At 41.7% G+C, this 22,808-nt stretch overlaps 1 protein-coding gene across 1 annotated transcript; it reads left to right on the top strand.

Annotated features, from left to right (window-relative positions):
- The first annotated feature begins 2,479 nt into the window (after positions 1-2,479).
- LOC103699412 (protein CYPRO4-like) lies at positions 2,480-22,563 on the top strand. The gene is made up of 2 exons (XM_008781437.4): positions 2,480-4,318; positions 22,140-22,563. Exons 1-2 carry the CDS (start codon positions 2,678-2,680, stop codon positions 22,419-22,421), a joined length of 1,923 nt encoding a protein of 640 aa, XP_008779659.1. The 5' UTR covers positions 2,480-2,677; the 3' UTR covers positions 22,422-22,563.
- Positions 22,564-22,808: the final 245 nt, after the last annotated feature.

Genomic DNA, 22,808 nt, shown 5'->3' with positions numbered 1-22,808 from the left:
CTACCTCTTTTGCAAGGTGCAGGAGTTTGTTAACCATGTCCTCTTTCAATGTAGGAGAGTTGTGTAGGTGTAGAGACTAGTCGGCATCCCTCAGAAGTTGCTTCAATTGGTGACCCCAGTTGATACCTTCTTCGAGTACCTGACGAGTAGCTCAAGCAAATCATCCTCCAGACCTGCCACCATTACGGTTGTTATATTGCATATCATATTTGGCGGGCCATAAATGCTTGAATTTATAGGGAAAGCCGTTAGCCACTGAGGTTCACTTTGGAGAGAACTTTGGTATAGGTTACTGAGATCATCCACTTATACGATGTTGGAGAATCTATGATAGCTCAAGTCATCTGGGACTCCTCTTCAGCTCTTGCAACAGCTCGAACGATATTCATCACTCGGAAGCTCCCGTTCTTGAGTTTTCTCAAGGTCAACTTTGACAGTTGTGAAATAGATAGCGGTAGTAAAGACGAAATAGGGTTTGTGATTAGAGGCCTTGATTCCAAGCTCACAACAGTTGAGGAAAATTTGATAGATGATGGTAGCAAAGATGGAATAGGGTTTGTGATACCTTAGTCCCACGAGTAGAGCTAAGGGCAACTTGGGCAGGCGTTAGCTATACCCGAATCTTACTCGAGTTGTACCTTGAACTTCATGGCCATTTGAATTTTTTAACTAAAATTAGATATACATGCATTGTAATTAGATATCATAAGCAGCCGCCGCAAATCCATTTTTCCTCTATTTTGGGGTGTTTTCCATATGTCGGAACTTCTAGTGATGAGACAGAAAACTGCAATATTCCTTGATACTTTAGACACCCCCTAAATAGGATTTGGACGGATGTCCTGTTGGGTATTGTTAGAAGGGTGGGTGAGGACAATACAGTGGATCGGTTTCTTGCAGATTCTTGTGGTGTCTATTGTTGCCTCCTTTGCCTCCCAAACCTTTTTGTAATTGTAGTCTTAGCGGTTGTTTAAGTTTGTAATTCTTCTATGTTATTAATGAAAGCTTTATTTACAGTTTCATATTTGAATATGTTTCCTTATCTTTCTCAATGCATTTTGTTCCTTTTGCCTTCCTTGTAGCTTTGGTCTTCCATTGTTGGCATCTATTAGTTGGCTCATTTGTGCATGTGATATTGGGATGTCGCACACATGTCAACAATAATTATCAATTAAATATACATACATATGAAATATAAATAAATAATATAAAAAATAAAAAAAAATCGAGCTAAGCCAGACTTGGGCAAGCTTTAATTTCTAAATCAAAGCCAGACTGATTATCAAACAAACTTATTTCCTAACCTAGTTCGATCCAACGGATTTAAACGTTTATCTTGAGCCACATAAAGGGCTTCCGGCTTGAGCCGGCTGTCTGGCCCGTGAATCCAACATCCATGGAGCTCTGTGTAAAGAGAGAATGATTTAGGCCATATTTGACAGAGCTTTCGTTAGGCTAGAAAGTACTTTCTAACCTCCAAAATCGAGAAATAGGGGTGTTTGATAAAAAAATCGATAACTATTTTAGTTTTGCCAGAAAACTGAAAACGTAGCTCCAAAATAGAGCTTCTTCAAAAAAGTACTTTTAGCATTCGTCGGAAAGCTATTTTAGATTTATAAAATATTCTTTTTCAAACCAAAAAACCTATGATAAAAGTATATAATTATAGAAAGTATCCATTTATATCATAATGCACGAAGAAAAAAAATCTGTAGGAACCCTAATAAAAAATAAACCTACCTTGGCTTTCTCTTTTGCTACGTGTTCAAAGTATTATTTCTTTCCTCCATTTATTTATCCATTGTTTTGAAAAAAAGGCATTAAAAAGAAAAGAATCATAAAATCTCACTTTTGCAAGTATGATTATGTGCCGCTATATTTTTTTTTCAAAAATTAGTTCCTAAAAATATTATATTAATAACATATTAATATATAATAATTATTATAATTATAATATTTTATATCAAAATATTGTATTATACAATAAATATAATATAATATTATATTATTTCATAATATATTGATATGTTATGTTAAATAATATTAAATTATATTATATTATTATGCTATAGTATACAATATTATATTAACTATATTAGAATAATATTATATTACATTATAGTAATATTATACTATATTATATATTTATATATTAATATATATTATATTTTATTATGTTCTGTTATATAATAATATGCAATATTTTTTATAGTCATTTTATTATACCAAAAAGTACTTTTTTTAATTTATTTATCGAATATATATTAAAGTTTCACGCCATTTTAAAAATATAATTATTAAATAATAAATAATTTTTTATAAAAATTTTATTTTAAAAAAATTTACATCAAAAAATTTGACATCTGACCTTCATTCTAAAGCCCGGCGTAAAGTTTTCACACGCGCAGTATTATCAAACAAGCCTCGAAAGATATATAAGCGCCAGGTCCACGCGGACCGGCGGTGTCATGTTAGCTCCTTTCCACCCTCGAGCCCCACTCGCCCACTCAGACACCCATTCGATTCTCCGCCCCTTCGAAATTCAAATCGCCCTTCGTTCTCATTCCCTCCCTCGGCTTCGCTTCGTCCGCCACCGCCGCCGATCCCGACTCCTCCGCCACCACCTCTTCCCTTTTTCTCAACCCCTTTCTTTCCTCCTCTCTCTCCTCAATTTGCCATGGGCGGCGCTCACAGCCGCGAGGGTTTGGAGCTCTCCGACACCGAGACCGAGGCCGAGGAAGAAGAAGAAGACGAGCAAGAAGAAGAAGAAGAAGAATACAAGCAAGAAGAACAACACCCGCCTTCATCGGCGGAGCGGAGCCGCGGAAAAACCCTAACGCCGACCTCCCTCGACGAGGTTGACGAGAAGCTCAAATCCCTCAAGCTCAAGTACTCCAAGCCCTCGACAGCTTCCGCCCAGAACCCTAGCGCGAAGAAATCCGTCAAGCTCTACCTCCACATCGGCGGCAACTCCCCCAACGCCCGGTGGATCACCTCCGAGAAGCTCGCCTCCTTCTCCTTCTTCAAACCCTCCCGCCCCGACGCTGCTGCCGACGAGATCACGTCGTCTGCCTGGTTCTTGAAGATTGGATCCAAGGTCCGGGCCAAGGTGGGTCCGGAGCTACAGCTCAAGTCGTTCCCCGAACAACGGCGCGCCGATTTCGTCGCCGATGGGGTCTGGGCTCTCAAGTTCTCCACGCCGGAGGGCTACCGGGAATTCCAGAACGAGTACCAGAATTGCCTCTTTGAGAACGCCTATGGCTTTGAGGCGACAGATGAAAACAAGAATAGGGTTTTTGGGAATGACTTCATGGCGTGGGCACGGCCAGAGGCGGCCGATGACGCCATCTGGGAGGATGCGGAGGAGAGCGTCGAGAAGAGAGCGGACCAGGGCATGCCGGCCCGGGCGAGGCAAAACCTTTTGGAAGAGTTTGAGGAGGAGGCCAGTGAGGGTGGGATACAGAGCCTTGCGCTCGGGGCTCTCGACAACAGCTTCCTGGTCAGCAACTCCGGGATTCAGGTAGTCAGGAATTTTAGCCATGGAGTTCATGGGAAGGGGGTCTCGGTGAAGCTTTTTAATAATGGGAGTAGGGATGGTGGATATTCTACTCCCAAGAAGGGACTTTTAATGAGGGCGGAGACCAGTATGCTGTTGATGAGCCCAGGACAGCAAGGGAAGCCCCATGCTACTGGCGCTCATCAGCTAGATATTGAGACCGGGAAGGTGGTGACAGAGTGGAGATTTGAGAAGGATGGGACTGATATTACCATGAGAGACATTACAAACGATAGCAAGGGATCACAGCTGGACCCTTCAGAGTCGACATTCTTGGGGTTGGATGACAACAGGCTTTGCAGGTGGGATATGAGGGACCGAAGAGGGATGGTCCAGAATATAGCCAATTCAATGGAGTCGCCGGTGCTGCAGTGGACACAGGGGCACCAGTTCTCTAGGGGTACGAATTTCCAGTGTTTTGCGACGACTGGAGATGGGTCCATTGTGGTGGGGTCTCTTGATGGGAAGATTAGGTTGTACTCAAAGAGCTCAATGAGGATGGCAAAGACTGCATTCCCAGGGCTTGGGTCACCAATCACTCACGTGGATGTTACTTATGATGGGAAGTGGATACTGGGCACAACTGACACGTACTTGATCCTTATATGCACTCTTTTCAAGGACAAAAATGGGAAGGAGAAGACTGGTTTTAGTGGAAGAATGGGGAACAGGATAGCAGCTCCGAGGTTGTTGAAGCTCACTCCATTGGATTCACATTTGGCTGGCAAGAACAATAGGTTCCATGGGGGACAGTTCTCCTGGGTAAGTTTGGACTTCCTTTTCTTCACACATATAATGCACATCTAGAAAGCCACTTTTAGTTTTGCTGCTAATTAGCTTGAGTTTTGTTACCTTTCTTTCTAAATTAGTACTTCTGATATTCAGAATGCCATGCTACTAAAGTACGACATCAGGATGGCTTTCTTCAGGTTGTAGTTTACTTCATTTACTGTTATGTTATGGTCATTTACTGCATGCCATTAACACACTGTGCAACAGTTAACATTTTAATCTTGATTCTAAAATCAGAAATATTGCTGCGAACTCTTGATAGGGAAACTGAATCTGTGTTCGCATGAATTATTTAATGAGAGAAAGAGATATGCATATATAACATGAGGAAAGTAGATCCAGCTTGGCAGGCTCTGAAATTTACTTCAATCTTGGGCGATGAAAAGCTTAAACAAGCTATAGACAGATAAAAACATTTTGACATTTCACAGTGATGCACTGAGGATCTGCAAATATAGTTTGATAGAGATCTATAATTTTAATGTTCTATCTCATAATTATGGCATGTTCTACTTTTAAGCCATTTATTACTCATGGTGTGAATGACACATTTAGAAACTACAGAAAGCTGCATTTTTCTTTTTATTGTGGAGTTTGTTCAATTGTGGAACCAAAGATGTATTTTCAGCCTACTGTAGTTCAAATTAATACAAGGAGGAGAGGTTTTTTAACCTGTTCATGTCAATACCTTCTCTTTTCTTTTTTGTTTCCTCTGTGTTTTTTTTGTCGATTTTCTAGCTCATTAAGACATTGTCTTGCTTGAGAGGTTGTAGTTTGTATCGTTTTTGATGCACCTTATTTAGGAAATATAACTAAGTCTAGATCACTCCCACTTTTGTATGTTGTTGACATGCCTTTCCAGGAGATAGATATGGTGCTATAGTACATGCTTTGTGATTTTTTCTGCATCTTCATCTGCATATGTAATTCTGTCTAGAAGTTCTTTTGGTTACTTGTAATGATTTTTGTTTATATATTTTTGGTGATACAGCAAGCATCTCCAGTGAAAAATAGTTATTATTTAAAGCCTATACCAATGCTTGGAACCTGTTAACCAATTTCAAGCCGGTACAGAACAATGTATATTATCGTTATTTCAACCCCATATCCATGGACTGAATGTATCTTTAAACTGATGTTAGATATTTTAAATACATTGGTTGTAATAGTCATTTTGAACTGCATGGTTGTCATTGAATGATTGAACTAGAAAGTTTTTCCCCTCATTTTTACTCGTACACTGTAAAAGCAACAATCTCCACTTAATCCATGCCAACGATTTTTTTTTCTCATCTTCTTCAAGTTGTCTTTGGATATTTGTGCCTGATTAAACAAGTCCTAGGGAAAATTGGAGGGAGAAGTCCTTGAGAATCTAAATATGCTTGACAGAAGGAATACTGTATTTATCAAAACTCGTGCGGAGAGCGGGCCAGGTATCGAACACCTGGTGGGTGCCGATGGCAGCTCCTTGTACCAGCTCGGCGGTGGGATCCAGCGGGAAACGACAGGAGATACCGGCTCCGGGGGTGGCCAAGCCCAAACCCTTATGGCCCGATGTAGAGCGGGGGATCCCGGGATGACTGTAGGAGGTCATCCATCGACCCATGAAGGCGGAACTAGCGGCACTCTAATGCCGGTTCCCCCATGTGGTGGTGCTGCTGACGGACCGAATGGAGCGAGCGAGGAGCATGTGGGCGGAGACGGCTACGATTGCTAGGAGTTGGGGCCGGCGCGTACCGCTAGAGCTGGTGGCGCGTGACCTTAAGAACCGGGGCAAGCTGAAAGAGACGATTGAAGTCTTGCCCATGGCGGGGAGCCTTATGACGTTGTGCTTCAAGTCTGGCGAAGATAGGGAGGCGGTGCTGGCAGCTAGCCTGTGGCTGGTCACGGGCCAGATGCTTGCGTTGGAGAAATGGCAGCCTGGCTTCATCCCGGGATCCCATACCGTTAGCCGGACAGTGATCTAGATACGGCTGCCCGGCGATTCGCTGGAGTGCTGGGATAAAGAGTCCCTGTTGGAGGTAGTGGCGGCGACAGGACGACCCTTGGAGCTTGACAGTGTCTCCAGTGAATGGCAGCGGATCGGGTATGCTCGGGTGAAAGTGGAGGTTGACTTGCTTCAACTGTTGGTCCCAGGTACGTTCGTCCAAAGGGGGCAAACGAGGTACTGAGAGGACTTCGTCTACGAGGACCTGCCAGGCCTTTGTTACCGATGTGCCCGGATCGGGCACCTAGCCGACGATTGCAGCTTTCAACTCCACGGGGTGGAGCCAGAGGTGGCAGTGGATCCGGAGGCGGCGCAGTGCCTAGGTGCAAAAGCTCAAACGCAAAAATTCTAATGTCGGTTCCCCCATGTGGTGGTGCTGCCGGTAGACCGAGTGGAGCGAGCGAGGAGCATGTGGGCGGAGACAGCTGCGATTGCTAGGAGTTTGGGCCGGCACGTACCGCCAGAGCTGATGGTGCGTGACCTCAGGAACCGGGCAAGTTGAAAGAGATGATTGAAGTCTTGCCCATGGCGGGGGGCCTTATGACGTTGTGCTTCAAGTCTGGTGAGGACAGGGAGGCGGTGCTGGCGGCTGGCCCATGGCTGGTCGTGGGCCAGATGCTTGCGTTGGAGAAATGGCAGCTTGGCTTCATCCCGGGATCCCATACCATTAGCCGGACAGTAATCTGGATACGGTTGCCCGGCGTTCCACTGGAGTGCTGGGATAGAGAGTCCCCGTTGGAGGTAGTGGCGACGACAAGACAACCCTTGGAGCTTGACGGCGTTTCCAGTGAACGACGGCGGATTGGGTATGCTCGGGTGAAAGTGGAGGTCGACTTGCTTCAATTGTTGGTCCCAGGTCCGTTCGTCCAAGAGGGGCAAACGAGGTATTGGTAGGACTTCGTTTACGAGGATCTGCCAGGTTTCTATTACTGATGTGCCCAGATCGGTCACCTAGTCGACGATTGCAGCTTTCAACTCCAGGGGGTGGAGACGGAGGTGGCAGTGGATCCGGAGGCGGCGCAGTGCTTGGGTGCAAAATCGGGAGTGACGGAGGGTACGGACACAGATCTGGGAGGCCGGGCGGTCTACGGCCCGTGGATGTCCACTGCTTGAGTGTGCCAGCAGAGGACCGATGGTGCCAAGGGCTTGGCGAGGAAGACGACCGTGCTCCCTGATGAGTCGACACGAGGAATGGTTCCTCCACATCCAAGGCCGAATCCGGCCGAGGGGGAACCGAGTGAACCCACATCTTCGTCGGAGTCAAGGGGCTGGCAGAAGCCAAAAAAGATCGCCCGACGTACCTCGCCGGAGGACGCCGGGCCTAGTGACTCGGCGACAGGAGCGAAGGGGGTGACCGCAACTCAGACCGAGTCGGCGCTGGGTCTAGCCCTCCCAACGGGTACCCAGGCCCACATCCAGCTAGGCTTGGGGCGCGCAAAGGCTAGGGCTGAGGGGCCTCCAGCTGTGGGCTGGGGCCAGGCCCACCATGGAAAGAGGGAGGCAGGCCCAGCGCAAGCCGGCAGCGGGGCTGGCCTACTGAAACGGGCCCACAGCCCATCCAAATAGAGAGTGGGCCTTGAGCATCTTCTGGCCTAGGCGATGGTTTGTCAGCCGACCAGCAGGGGTGGTTTGGAGTTCATTCACTGTTTCAGCGCAGGGAGGTTCTTGCGACTAGGATAGTAGCCAGGTTCCTTCTGGAGTTGGAGAGCCTCTGGGGGTCCCTGTTGAGGGCGAAGAACGAGGATCCATCTTCTCCGTCAGTCTTCCATACTGGGCGAGGCAATTCCTTTATCTGGCAAGAGATATGTGTTTGCGCCTCGGTGGTGACATCAGCGATGACGATTAGCATACTGGAGGACAGGTGGTTATCTGAGGATCTATTGCAAGACTGGTCCATTTTGATCGACTATGGTTGGATGGTTGGATGCAGAGTGTGCGATTTGTTTGTTCAGGAGGAGCGCAGGTGGGATGAGGCCCTCATCAGGCATCTGTTTGGAGAGCAGCTCGCGGAGCAAGTTCTGTCCCTATCGATCCCTGAGGGGGAGTCAGCGGATAGGAGAGTTTGGAGCAGGATCGGAAGGTCGGTGGTGCGTACCGGTGACATATCTAAGGTAGTTAAGCGGCCTCCGACACGGCAGATTGATGGTGGATGGATCTGGAGGATGCGTGTGCACCCCCACATTGCCTTGTTCCTCTGGAAGGTGGCCTGAGGATGTTTGCCGACTAGAGGCATGTTAGTGCGGCGGGAGGTGAGGATCCCGATAGTCTGTGTGGTGTGTCTGGAGAAGGAGGAGTCCATTTACCATACCTTTATTGAGTGCCTGAGGGCCAGGCAGATTTGGGAGTGTGCCAAGGCCGACCAGTGGAGGGGGTGGACGACCATTGAAGAGTTTCTATGCTTCTTGAAGGCGTCGGTGCGGAGACCCGAGCTTGAAGAGAGGGAGACCAATGCTGCCTACCTGGCCTACCATTGCTGGCTGGACCGGAATGCCGGGGTATTTGAGGATGGTCGCTCTCATCCAAGGGTGGTAGCGACTAGAGCATTATTGCACGCGGCGGAGATCAGTAGCTCCACTGGGGCTTCAGTTGTTGGGTTGGCTAGGAACATCTAGGGCTCTCATTCTGCTTTTGCAGTGTCTAGGACCGTGCATGTCTCTTGGGTGCACCCATCCCCTAGCTTCCTCAAGATGAACTTCGATGGCATTGTGGGCGAGGACGGCAGTTGCGGAGGTGCGGGATTCACCATCAGAGACCACACTGCTTGTCTGGTGGCGGCGGTGGGACTGCTTGTCTGTTTCGTGTGCCGAGCATAGAGCTGCTCGGGAGGGGTTGTCCTATGCCCGGGGGGTGCTGGGGAAGATCGCATCCTCCTCGAGGGAGACTCGGCTTCGGTGATCGCGTGGATCTGGGGTCGGAGACGTGCCATGGAGGAGAGGCCGATGGTTCGTGATATTTGCAGACTTTTGGGGAGGCGAACGGAGCCGCCGACTGGGTAGCCTCATTTGCGGCTCACCACTCGGGTGTTTTTGTCTGGGTGGATCACGCATCTTTGCCAGAGGGTCTATGTAGTATTTTATTTTCTGATTTTGCTTGCCGCATTCACACTTGTCGAGCGTGAGCCGCCGTTGTACCAAAAAAAAAAGGATTTTTCCTAAATGAACTTTATATGAACAAGATCATGGAATAGCTTTCTCCCTTTTTTAATCATTACTTGAGGGGGAAGATGAATACGTGATAAGCATCAAATGTCATTTTAGAAGTAATGCTGGAAAAAAGCTATTGATGACCTAACTTCAATTTTTTTTTCTTGTTTTACATCATTATACATATACATCCATCTATATGTTCATATATCATCATTTTGATTTCATCAATGTTGCTGTAGGCAAACATTTTTATGAATTTATTATTATTATTATTATCATTATTATTTGCATAGAAATGAAATTTGGCTAAGGAAAGAAAAAACAACTAACTGATGATTAAGGTTGTTGTGATAAATGACCTTGGCTGTTTTAACATGAAGGTCCTCTTGTACAATGTAGCAGACTAGTTGGTTTTCTAGTAGCTTCTCAAACTAAAAAGTTAGTATCTGAGTGATTGCTATTCATATCAAGGCATGAAGCCAACTAAATACATTTGGAAAGGATCTTTATCCTATGGGCAGGAACTTTAGTTAATGGTTGTGTATATAGAAGTTCCATGAAGAAGGTTACAGACAGAAACCAATGCAGCATACTTAACATATTTGTACAACAAAAGATATATAACTGTATAAGTTGCTGCATCACCATTTATCACCTCCACCTTTTCCAATTCCATGTGGATCATAAACCAAGAGTTTGCATGTAGATGATTGGATTAGAAATCAAAAGAAATTCTAAAGTGATGAGCTGATATGATGTTTAGGATGTATTTCATGAATGAGGGGTTGTAAAAGCTAGGCAACACAAAAAAGGGTTGAAGAAGAAGAAGAAATGGAGGCAGATGAAGCTGTAAGGTTGTAGCTTTGATACACAAATGGGAAGAAATGGAGGCGGATGAAGTGCCAGCCATGCATTTGGATCGGGAAAGAGGAGGGCTGGGTAAATCAAAAATTCTGTCGCTGATGGTTGTGCTATTTGGAGACCCACAATCAATCAAGTAGCTGTCTTCAAGGGTGAACGAACCACAGACACATTGAAGAGTTATGGTCACAAGGATACAGAAGCCCATTCCATATTTTCCAATGCCTATCATGTCACAAGCCATAGATTCTTGGAGAAAAAGACACCCCATATCTCCCCCACATCCCAAAAAAAGACCAGAATCATCATGAAATAAACCTTGCTCTGAAAAATCCAATCTGAGAATGCTTTCTACGAAATAAGAAAAGAAAAAAAGACCAGTAATCAATAACTTAAACAGGAAGTTCTAGTTTGCAACCAAAAAAAGCAAGTCGGGATATCTTTTTTGAAGCAATGCAAACGCTGTAATTATACCTCAATGGACGTCATGCACTAATTACAGCAACCAGTCAGCCAATTATACACCCTCATTTGATAAATTACAGCATTTCCCTATTACCATACGTTACCCCACCATTACATGGTACCCATTCCATGTGAGACATAAAAAGGTTAAACCCCAGTTATGAATCTGGGCTTCTGAGATATGGGTTAGCTCCTGGATCACTAGGCTGTTGAATTAACCCCACCAATAGAAAGAATAAAGCATATCATATTTGCCTATGGTATGGACAAGAGCTTGCATCAGTGCTTTAAAATGACACATCAAGGATTCCAAAAACATTATCATCCTTCATATCATCTCATTTCAGAGAGACAATCATACTTCATTAAGGGAGGAGGATGATCAAACTTCTCACTGTACAGCTCAAACATTGGATTCCAGCCATCCAGAGAGAACTCGACAAAAGCAAGCGATTGCACTGGGTGACTCCTTTAGCATATAGGATGTCCTTCTCAGTAGCTTGATACTCATTGTTAGATATTTCAATAGCCTGGTCTAAGAAGTAGCTTGCAACATCAGTAAGAAGATGTATTTCGCTTCCTCTCTTGTTTGTCTCTTGAATAGCAGGATCTTTCCAAACCTCCTCCACTACACGGGCATACTCACACGGTGCAGCAGGGTAATTGACACCTAGATCTCCCATAGCCATAATTTGCAGCAGCCAATCAGAAAAAATGTTACAACCTTTGATTGATCCAGTATATGCATTTGCGACTTTCCTCAACTCTTCTTTCCCCTTGGATGGATTTCTCTGCATGCAGAACAAGATTTTTTTTTCTCCTCTCAAGACTCATCCTCAAATCGCTCTTGACCCTCAAGTAATGTACTGAGATATTTGTATAGGTTGTTTTGAATCATGTGCTTCCTGTCTTGCATTTCCTCTGGAGTGAACTTGTTTCCATATAGAAATTTTGTCTGTTGAAAGATAGTGCCTGTTTAATGCAAGTCGAGATATCAAGCAACCAACTTTCCTTCACGAACGAAAAAGAGACAATCAACTGGAACTATTGAAACCTAGCAGAAAAAAAGCCTCATGGAAAAGATTCAAATGGAGGGAAAGAGGGGAAAAGACGGGGCACCTTTGTGCCTCCCAATGGTTTTACCACATCAGCAACAAGGGATCAAAGGCCAGCGAAGGATCAAACCCCTCCTCCACATCCAAACCAGTCCTCACTAAGCTCTGAAAGAAGCCAGCATGCTTTGATTGATTCGACGGGGCCTCAAGTATGGCTTCCAGAGATTGTGAGAGATAGAGAGAAACGAGAGAGAAAGAGCAAAATAATGGAGAAGAGAGAGAGCTGAGTCAATGAAAATATTGACTGATTCGACAGGGCCTCAAGTATGGCTTCCAGAGATTGTGAGAGATAGAGAGAAAAGAGAGAGAAAGAGCAAAATAATGGAGAAGAGAGAGAGCCGAGTCAATGAAAATAATTTAATACATTGGAAAAATATTTAATAACTTAGAATCTCCTTCAGGGTAATTTAATCATTTCACACATGTTGTTAATGATGTTAGAGCTCATATAGACTACTGGGCCACATTGCAATGAAACACTAAGTATTGGGGTCTAATTGAAAAAAATAGAAGTTTTGGGGTGTAAGTGCAAATCGCGAAAAGTTGAAGGGGTGTTGCTGTAATTTTTTCTAAAATTATTTGGGAATAGCTGCATGAAGAATGATTGGTTACCTGATAGGTGACACAGGGCTCCAAAGTCACATTATGATCTAGGTTTGAAGGCAGCCGAAATTATCATGAATGAATGAGTGAAGTTATATAATGGTGGTTTGGATATTATTAATGTTAGGATACCAATTAATATCATGTAATGGTGGTTTGGATATTGCAAGTTGATGAGGTTGATGAAGTAGGTTGGCTACAAATTGAACTGTGTTAACTAAGAGGTTATTTTGCAAGAAAAATGGAGCAGCAATGCAAAGACATGGACAAATGATGCAAACTCTCCATAAAAACAAAATAAAGATGATGTATGAACACTAAAAGAGGCTAAACATGGCGAAATAAATATCTTAGTTAAGGATCTCGAAACGATGTTGGAAGAAATAATGTGTTTGAAAGTTGATGCAAAATTACAAGCAAATTATGTATGATAGTCTTGAAATTTCATGAAGCAGAAAATCTAAGACCGAGATTGATGGATTTATCTAGCACCCAAAGCAAGTACAATGTGAATGGTAAGTAGTTCTGGCTCCTGAATTTATGAGCCAAACCTAGGTTTGTGAGGATAAACTGACTAAAGTAGGTTCAGTTGGTATGAAGACCACAAGATCATCATGCTACTAAATGGAAAAGGACTGATGTATCAAGCAAAGAAGAACGGTCTTGACTCTTGATTATTGAACTAGTCAATTGATGAGTGAGTTTGACATCTCAAAGACTGCAACTTAGGTAAAGACTCATTATGTCTTCAAGTTTAATATGGTCTAGGATTGTTTTCAGCCCAAAAATGCCCTAAAAGTTTTGCTTTGGCCTATCTTGCATGTCTTTGCTTTGCTTTCTTAAGGTATCATATGAAATTCTAAGTTCGTTGGTATCATTGGTCTTCCTTAATATTTAATAATTCATTGACACGGTGCTTAGGGTGAGAGAGTTTGGTGATTTAGATTGTATTTATGATTATACAAATATGCATGCAGATTTTTTTTTACTTTTCATTAGCAAAAGGCGAAAAACTGGAGCACTCTTTGTATTATGATATGGACATAATAATGCTTTCAATAAGATTCAGGGTGTGACCTGTAATTTGGCACTTTGTAGCTGCACTAAGAATGGTAGTGCATGGTCAGATTTCACAGAGTCGGGGTTTGGTGGTCTTTTTTTTTCTTTTAGTGGAATAATATAAGGAATAAAAGTTGATAGTCTAAATGTATTTTACATTGCCATCATTTAGAGGGAGATAGATGCTGAAGATATATGGATAATTTGAAAGACAGTATTCGTGATCATGTCTAATCTAGACTCAGTGATGTGTGTTTTGAAGCTGGTAAATCATAATAATGGTTTGATATTAAGAAGATGCTAAAGGTGTTGAAGGGAATTCTATGAGGAAGAGATTATACTTGACTATGATGAAGAAATTTTGTGGTTTTCCATCCTTAATAAAGCGACATGAAAAATAATTACTACTATCATTGTTATAAATGCCTTTGACTTGAGTTATGGGTTGTAGCAGTTTTAGAAGAATGCTTTACATGTGTCATGTGGTCGAGAGACTTGACGCTTATATGCTCCAGATTTTATCATGTGATTGTTGAATAGTGGAAAATAGCAGTTTCCAGAATGATAACTGTTTACACTTGTTGGTGGTAGGTAGAGTTGGGCACTGGGCCGGGCCGCCCACGGCCCGGCACGGCCCGGCACGAAGCGGGCCGTGCCCGGCACGGCCCGCTAGCTACAGTACCGGGCCGTGCCTGGCACGGCCCATTTAAGGGGGCCGTGCTGGGTCACGGGTTTCTGGCCCGCGGGCCGAGCCCGGCACGGCCCGCTTCGGGCCTGGGCCGGCACGGCCCTCTCTTGGCCGGCGGGCCAAGCACGGCACGGCCCGCGGGCCTGGCCCGGTCCGGGCCTGGGCCGGGCCAGGCATGGCCCATCTCCATAAAAATTAATGCTTCATAAATTTTTTAATAAATTAATAAATATTGAAAACTAAGGATTTATTAATATAAAGCCACCTTAATGGTGGGGGGTTTGGCATAGACCCCTACCAGTTTATTAATTTAAATCAAAATGGTACATGAAGGGAAGTTTGGACCTTGGTCTGACCTCCAGAATACAATAAGAAAGGGCCGAGGTTTGGACCTTGGTCTGACCTCCAGAATACAATAAAAATGTACAATTATAAAAAATTAAGAAATCTTACTAATCATCAGTGATTCAGTGAATCAGTATTCACTCTTCAGTAGTGTTTGTATCATCATCATCAGAGGATGTTGTATTATGTCCACCTTTATTTTGAAGTCTTGCCTCAGCATCCAACCAATCTTTGAAGCAGAGAAGCATCTCCACCGTTTCGCCCGTCATCCTACTTCTCTTTTCGTCAAGAACACGCCGACCTACACTAAAAGCGGATTCCGATGCTACCGTGGACATCGGCACAGCTAAAATATCGCGTGCAATTGCAGACATAACAGGATATTGATTTTTAGCACTCTTCCACCAAGTTAATACATCTAGATTCTCTATTTGATTTTCATCATATGCAGACTGAAGATCATTTCGTAAATAAAATTCTAGTTCACTACTTAAAGATGAAGAAGATGAAGATAAACTTAAAGCATGTGTGTGTTTTCTCTATGCAATGAATGAAAAAATAGATGACGAACGAGAACTACTAGAAGAAGAAATAGAGGTTTGTACGGAAAATCTAGATCCACGAATTTTTTCATCATATATAGCATAAATATCATAAAGAAGTTGTTTTACCTCATTTTTAGCAGGTTCAGGATCTTGATTCATATTTTCACAGTATGCATCAAGTAAAATTAGCACGCCATTTAATTTAACTCTAGGATCAAATACAGCAGCTAAGTTATGCATAGGACATATCTTGTCCCAATACTCATTCCATTTAGATTCCATTAGGTCAATAATAGGCATTAAAACATCATCATATCTATGTTCTGCAAATTTTTGACTAATTATATATGCTTGTTGTAAAAATGAACATGAAGTTGGATAATAAATACCAGAAAGAACATTGGTAGCATTATAAAAACTAAGCAAAAAATCTTCCAAAATTTTTTCTTTATTCCAATCAGTTTCAGTCAATGTAAAGCCTAATCCACGATCATTAATATATGCACTTAATAAGTTTTTATATGGGTATGCATCATGTATCATGCTATATGTTGAGTTCCAACGAGTAATTACATCAAGTTTAAATTTTTTAAAATGTTTACCATGATTTATACATAGTTCCTTAAATTCTTGAAGTCTTGATCTTGAAGCATGAATAAAAGAAACTGCATTTCTAATTTTTGAAATCACATCTTGAATCATGCCCATGCCAGCTTGAACAGAAAGATTTAAGATATGACATGCACATCTAATATGCAATAAATTTCCATCTAACATGGGATGCAATGAGTCTTTTAATAATGCAACAGCAGAATTATTATTAGATGCATTATCAAAAGTAATAGACATAATTTTATCATTAATATTATATGAACATGCAGTTTGATAAATGACATTTGAAATTTGTTGCCCAGAATGTGGAAAATCAAAAGCACGAAAAGCAAGAATACGTTTATTTAATTGCCAATCATTATCAATATAATGAGCAGTAATGGCAATAAAACAATTACTACCTACAGATGCTGACCAAATATCAGAAGTTAATGAAATTTTTACATTTAAAGTAGAAAGTGTTTCAATTAAACTTTGTCTCATTGCTAAAAAGTTAGTCATAGCTACTCTTCTAAATGTACGCCTACTAGTTCTTTTGTAAGCAGGTTGTAGGTTTAATTGAACATATTCTTCAAAATTAAAAGATTCACATAAACTAAAAGGTAATTCATCCTTAACTATCCATTTTACAAGTGCTTTTCTTTGATTTTCATGATTATATGCAAAATTACCTACAAGTAATCCTCCTTGTATATTAAGGGTACTTTGAGTTTGAGCATGAGAATCATGCATCCTATGACTCTCTTGATGTCTTTTTAAATGCCCTGTTCTCCCACTACTACTACAACTATAAAGTTTGGCACATTTTTTACATTTAGCTTTCCAGACTCCATCAACCATAACTCTATCAAATTCATTCCATACAGCACTAGTCCTCTTACGAGAAGAGGTTTGATCTTCACTCGGTTCACTAGTTCTAGAGGAACTAGGAACATGGGGTTGGGGATTAGTTTCTTCTTCCTCAGAAACAGGAGGAATGCCAAACTGACTTTCCTCAAAAGATGACATATCTAAATTGATGAATTCAAAAAATAAAAACTAACCACAAGGAGGAATTGAGTAGAGGGTCGGAGGGCAGAGGCAGAGCCGAGATTCTGAGCTTCCTCTTGTGCTCTCAACAGGAGTGACCTTCTCTTCTCAACAGGAACCTCCTCTTGTGTAGCACTTGAACACTTGCTAAATGCAAACTAAAAATTAAATTGCTAGAAGAGCACTTTAGAAGAGAGAAATAATAGTAGTAGAGAAGGATAGAATAGTTGGTTTGGTGTGGTGAGAATGAGGGAGGAAAGGGCTATTTATAGAAGCCAAAAAAATTTTTTTCCCCCAAAATACCCCTCAATTTAGCCGTTTTTGGACTGTTGGGAGGGGCAAATTTGGAAATTTCCCAAAATAGCCGTTGGAAACGGCTATTTTTCTCCCCCCTCTCCAGACGGGCCGTGCCAGGCACGGCCCGTCTCGTGCCGTGCCGTGCCAGGCACGGCCCGTCTCGTGCCGTGCCCGGCCCGGCCCGCCAATAGATGGGCCTGGGGCCGGGCCGGGCTTCCGTTCTGTGCTGAACGGGCCGTGCCCGGCACGGCCCGTTTAGACCTCGGGCCCGGTGGGCCTGGGCCGGGCCGGCCCGGCACGGCCCGATGCCCAAGTCTAGTGGTAGGTCATGATTGAGAAAACTGGACGAGCTTAGAATTATTTGCAGGAACTTAGAACTATTTGGTAGTTTGTTTCCTTTCTTGTTGATGTTCTTTGCATTGTTGCAACTAAGAAGGGGTAGTAGTTGTAGTAATTAACTTTAAAGGGCTCAGAAAGAATGGAAGAAGTATGTGCCACTCACTTTTCTGTTTGTTGTAATTTACGTTGAATTTAATTGATACAATTGTTACAAGGTTTTTTTTCTTGTTAAAAACAATGGGATTTCCATGACATGAATATTGTTGTTTTGTTCGTTCTTCAGATTTTGGGTTGTTAAGCAAGTTTTTACATGGTAGCATGATGCATCTTTTGTTATTTTTACCTACTTCATGTATGGAAGTTGAGATTATCTTTTATAGTGAGTATAACCAATATGTTGGATTTGTTGATTATAATTCTTGGAAGGTAGATGAATTGATTCTAGCAGAGCTACAAACCAATGTGTGCAGCTGGGATGTGCTTTGTAGTTATACGTGATTGTTACATTTCTTTATTTATTTGTATGGATAGGAAGTCTAAAAAGACTACAGGGAGAACTTATAGAGCCCGTACTCCCACATTCTGCAACCACTTAGCAGAGTCCTCAAGACAAGCAACCTTTGCTTGCAAAATTATCTAGTTTTGCACACCATTTGGGATATCTGACCAACTACACCATTTAGTTCCCCTGGAGCATAATGAACCAGAAGCTTGGTCGTTGGCTGTGACATTTCACATCCAATTTATGGGAGGATGCTTGTATGAAAGACTCAAATCAGGTTGCATTCATTAAAACTTAGAGCACATCACTAAAGTACCACATTCTGAATTAGTAGTCTACTATTATAATAGCTCTTAGAAGTCAAACTTTTCTGAGATTGTTAGCCTCCACAGCCACCACTATGTAGGACTCCTATATACAGGAAGACTTTGTGTAATGAGAGGCTGTTCAGAATTATCACAAATTAAAGTGCTTCTTCCAGCCAGGCCTGCTATCTAGCTATGAAACACTATTTGTGAAGAAATATAACCCAGTAGAGTAGGTGTTCACAGTATGCTAGAGCCTCCTCGTCTGGCTCCCTTATGACCAATTCATTAATTCTTTTCTTAAAAACAAACTAGTTACAGCTATTGTAGGTGCTGGTTTTAAGCAATCCTCCAGTTGTCCTTTTAAGGCCCAAAATTTAGATGGATGCTTTATGTGGGTCAACTGCCTAGCAGCTTCTGTAGGAGCCCACAGAGGCCTAGGGGGGCTCAGGACTATCTGGTTGGACTATATGCAGGTCAGTGTACTAGGTAGAGCTTATCATGGGCCGGGCCTTGGCCGTAAACTCTATTTATTTTTAATCGGGCTTCAGGTCTGGCCTATTTAAAATTTGATATTTTCTGTGCCCAAGTCTGGCCCATGATCAGCTCTAGTACTAGGCATGTTAGGGGTTTGGGTTATGACCACTCCCCTCTCTTGGTGCCCAAAGACCTTTAACGGAACTTATAAGTTTCACTAATTCTTGATTAGTTGTTTATTTTTAACTACGTGTTATTAAATGCTCTATTAAATTATCCATTAATATTATTTCGTAACTAAAAAAGTTTTGTATATTTGCTAGTTGACATGCCATGCTAAAATAAAGATTGTTTCTCAAATAAATGTGAAATTGTTTCCTTAATTTACATTTTTTGTCTGTAATTTCTTCTAACTTGTCTTTAGTTTCTAGTTTTGCATAGGTAGACACTCATCTTCCTCGTAAGCTTTGTCTGGTCCTCTGGCTGCTCGTACTGAAAATACCACTTGCACATATTCTAATGTTTGAATGTTTTTCCTTTTCTGAAACATTTCATATGCTATGCAGTCCATCATGTTCTCTAGATTATTTGTTACTACATGCTTTGATCCCAAATTTAGTCAGCACTTGTTTGGTGAATAGATAGTGGAGAAGGATGCATTCATTTTCAGATGACTCCACACAATCATGGTGAGCAACTCTACGTTAGGCAATCTGCCCAATGTGTTTTTTTTTTGAGGTGACAGCTTTATACCAATATGACATTACACTTTGCAATTATGATCCAGTTCCATTGGCTTACAATATTGTACCGACAGGCTTGAAAAGTTTATAGGCTGCTTCAACAGTGAGTTGACAACCTAGCATATTCATCCAGCAGCAAAGAGGATATGTACATTCTGAAATGACAAACGTTGAACCAGTTTGGATTGGAATTTTGAGCAATAAAGAGGGTGAGACCATGTGAAGTGAGTGTAGTTAAAATGACAACATTAAGATGGATATATGGTAAATTTAGTAGAGGTAGTTCATGAATGTATATATCTTAGGAAGCTTAAGTAGTTGATTAGAAAGAGGACAAAACAATGGAAAACTGTATTAGATCATACTTTTGTTACCATGTTAGATTCCAAAGTGAGGGACTTCTATATGCCTGAAAAGTTTAAGGAGTTCTGATCTTAGGAACCCCGAATGTCAGTTTTTGATGTAGTACAATATAAGAGGCTTTGGAGAGAGTGGGGCCTATGTTTGACAGGAAATTCATGAAACAGGAACTGGATTCTGAATGGAAATTTGATTAAAGATTTGACTCCAAGTTAATCAGGATTTAGCCTGTGACATATGTCAATGGAAAAGAAGGATTTCTAATGCTGTGCCAAATAGATGGGATATGCTTTGTTGGTTATGATATGAAATGTAATTTGTGGAGATTCATAATCTAATTGTTACAAATTTTTCAACCTGTTGCTGTAACCAATATTAATGCCTTGATTTGAATATATCACAGAATAGGGTTCATTATTTGCCGAGGCAGAAAGAAATAGATGAGACAAGCAGCTGGAGGTTGAGTTATCTGTGAAATGACTTATAGCTCCAATCCTGGTATGGTATATCAAGAGTCAGACACCCAGAAGGTTCAGGCTGGAGCCAAACATAAATGAGAGGTTAGGCAATTGGTTGAGGAGTTTGTTTTGTTATTAGTAATATTTGAAATTGGGTTAGAAGGAAAACGTAAATGGTATTTTTTTTACAAGTTTAAAATTTGTTTTAGAGTTTTTAGGTCCTAATTCTGTCACAAAAGGAACTAGTATTTTGACTAATTTAGATTAAGAGGTCTAGAATACTTTTTGAGTATTTTCCAAAGTAGTTAGTGTTGGGTATGTTGGATGCACATGCAAAAGTAGGCATGTATCGTGATCTTCTAGACTGCAAAATGAACCACGGTTGTATTTAGTAACATTGGTATCATGTACAAAAATGTTGCACAGTAGTAAGGTTGCTTTATTTTGACTTGGATGTGATGGGTTTGAAATATGAAAACAGCCTCTTAGCACGTGGCTGTAAAGCTGCGTACAACTATCCTTTGGCTTTGTAGCGGCGGGAGCCTCATGACATATGGATTCAGTCATTTATGCAACGTGCCCATGATTAGATGACTACCATGGTGTACTTGGCCAGCATCCTTTCTTGATTCTGTCTTCTGCTTCCTCTCTTCCCATTCACATCTGATTGTCACGTGACCTTTGATTTTGAAACAAGCTTTAACGTTGTACATCTTAAAGTTTAGGCACTCTAATAGTCATCTCTCTCTCTCTCTCTCTGTCTCTCTCTCTCTCTGTGTGTGTGTATATATATATGGATAGATAGATATAGATATATTGATATATATTGTTGGAAGGACGGGGGTGGTTGCGGGGTAGAATGATATCCTTTGCTTAGTTCTGAAATGTGCATTGGCCATCAAAGGCCTTAAATGCGTTCCAGTTCTGAATGTCATCATTGAAGAGATGATGACATGAAATATGGAGTTTCTGAGAGTCTCATGAAGTAAGGATTTGAAATTCTTAAATCATTTCATGAGAGTAGTAACATGATCAGCAAGATTTGATGGGGTTATTTGGTTGTTTGAAGCATTGAGACTGGGTTTTCAACTTTTCATTGTTTTTCAAGTATTGGTAATTGACTGAAACTCTCACAAAGTTACAGAGTTGAAGCTACCAATCATAAGCTTAGATGCCTTGCTAACAATAAAGATTAAAAGAAGATGAGATGTTTCTAAGGTCTGACTATCATGAGAATCAAGGCTGGATAATGTTTAAATGAGATTCTGATAACATAACAAAACTCCTTTAATATATTGACCTTCTACTTTATGGATGCATTGGATGCTAACTCGACGGTGTTTTGGGTTTTTCGATATGATGTTGGATGAGCTGTTGTGGATCAGACCGAACCATGTTGATGGCTGGTTAGAGAGGAATTGTTCCAGAGGATTACATTGATCAACCAGTACGTCTGTCATGCACAGTGATCCTCATTTGAAAACTGATGTTGAAACCGAAGGAAAAAGTTGCCCATGTTCTAGTTCTGATTTGGAACTTAATATATCACATATTCTTGCCTGCATTGAAATCATAGCAATCTTTACATATTCTTGATTGCATTGAAAACATAATAATCTTTTCTCCCAAAAAAAATGAGGTGATGGTAATTTTATTCATCTCAAGTTTTTTGCTTTGGCCTTCTGCCTGGCCTTCATATATTGCTCCAAACTTTTTTGATATTCTTGAGCTATTAATTTCTTTCTTTTTGTTAATATAATCAGTGTAAATTTGTAAACTTATTCAACCGGGTTTGAAGCAATATCTTCAGTCTGATTTGGTTGAATATTTTTGTTAATTATGAGCAACCTTCCAGGTCACTGAAAATGGTAAGCAGGAAAGGCATCTGGTTGCAACTGTTGGCAAATTCAGTGTCATCTGGAACTTCCAGCAAGTGAAGAACAGCAATCACGGGTGCTACCAGAACCAGGAAGGATTGAAAAGCTGCTACTGCTACAAGATTGTCCCCAAAGATGAATCCATCGTGGACAGCTGCTTCATGCATGAGAAGTTTGCATTGAGCGACTCTCCAGAGGCACCATTGGTGGTTGCAACCCCGATGAAGGTTAGCTCCTTCAGTATATCAAGTAGGCGCTAACTTATGCCCATTGATTTCTTTTTTTTTCCCCTTCCCTTTGTACTGTCTTGTTTGGAATGTACTGGAGTATGTGCTTGGCTCGGAACTGCTGCAGTTTGAATTCACTACCGTGTATCTGGATTGCACCTGTTTCGTGATTCAATGCGAACCACCTCTTTGTGTGGCTATTGAAATTCCAATCAAGGAATATAGGAATTTGTATGTGGGTTTCATGGCGAGCTCTATCTGCGTTAGGAGGGCTAGGTGATCCTGCTGATGCTACTTGAGATGAGAGGGACAAGCTGTGGTGGTACAGAAACCGGTGGCTGGTCTTAGTTACAATTATGGGGCGGGCTCTTTTATTCTGCCACGTTTCTTCTCGTACTTATTTTGAAGAAAAAAAATCTA

Source organism: Phoenix dactylifera, chromosome 1 (assembly GCF_009389715.1).
Source record: "Phoenix dactylifera cultivar Barhee BC4 chromosome 1, palm_55x_up_171113_PBpolish2nd_filt_p, whole genome shotgun sequence".
NCBI lineage: Eukaryota > Viridiplantae > Streptophyta > Magnoliopsida > Arecales > Arecaceae > Phoenix > Phoenix dactylifera.
Note: the sequence above shows the minus strand (reverse complement) of the source record. Positions and strands in the feature narration are given on the sequence as shown.

Bases quoted from the DNA above. Each gene is read 5' to 3' on its own strand.
- LOC103699412 (XM_008781437.4), top strand. From the start codon at position 2,678: ATGGGCGGCGCTCACAGCCGCGAGGGTTTGGAGCTCTCCGACACCGAG. The intron at 4,319-22,139 runs GTAAGTTTGGAC...GCAACCTTCCAG, and splicing joins ATGGGGGACAGTTCTCCTGG to GTCACTGAAAATGGTAAGCA.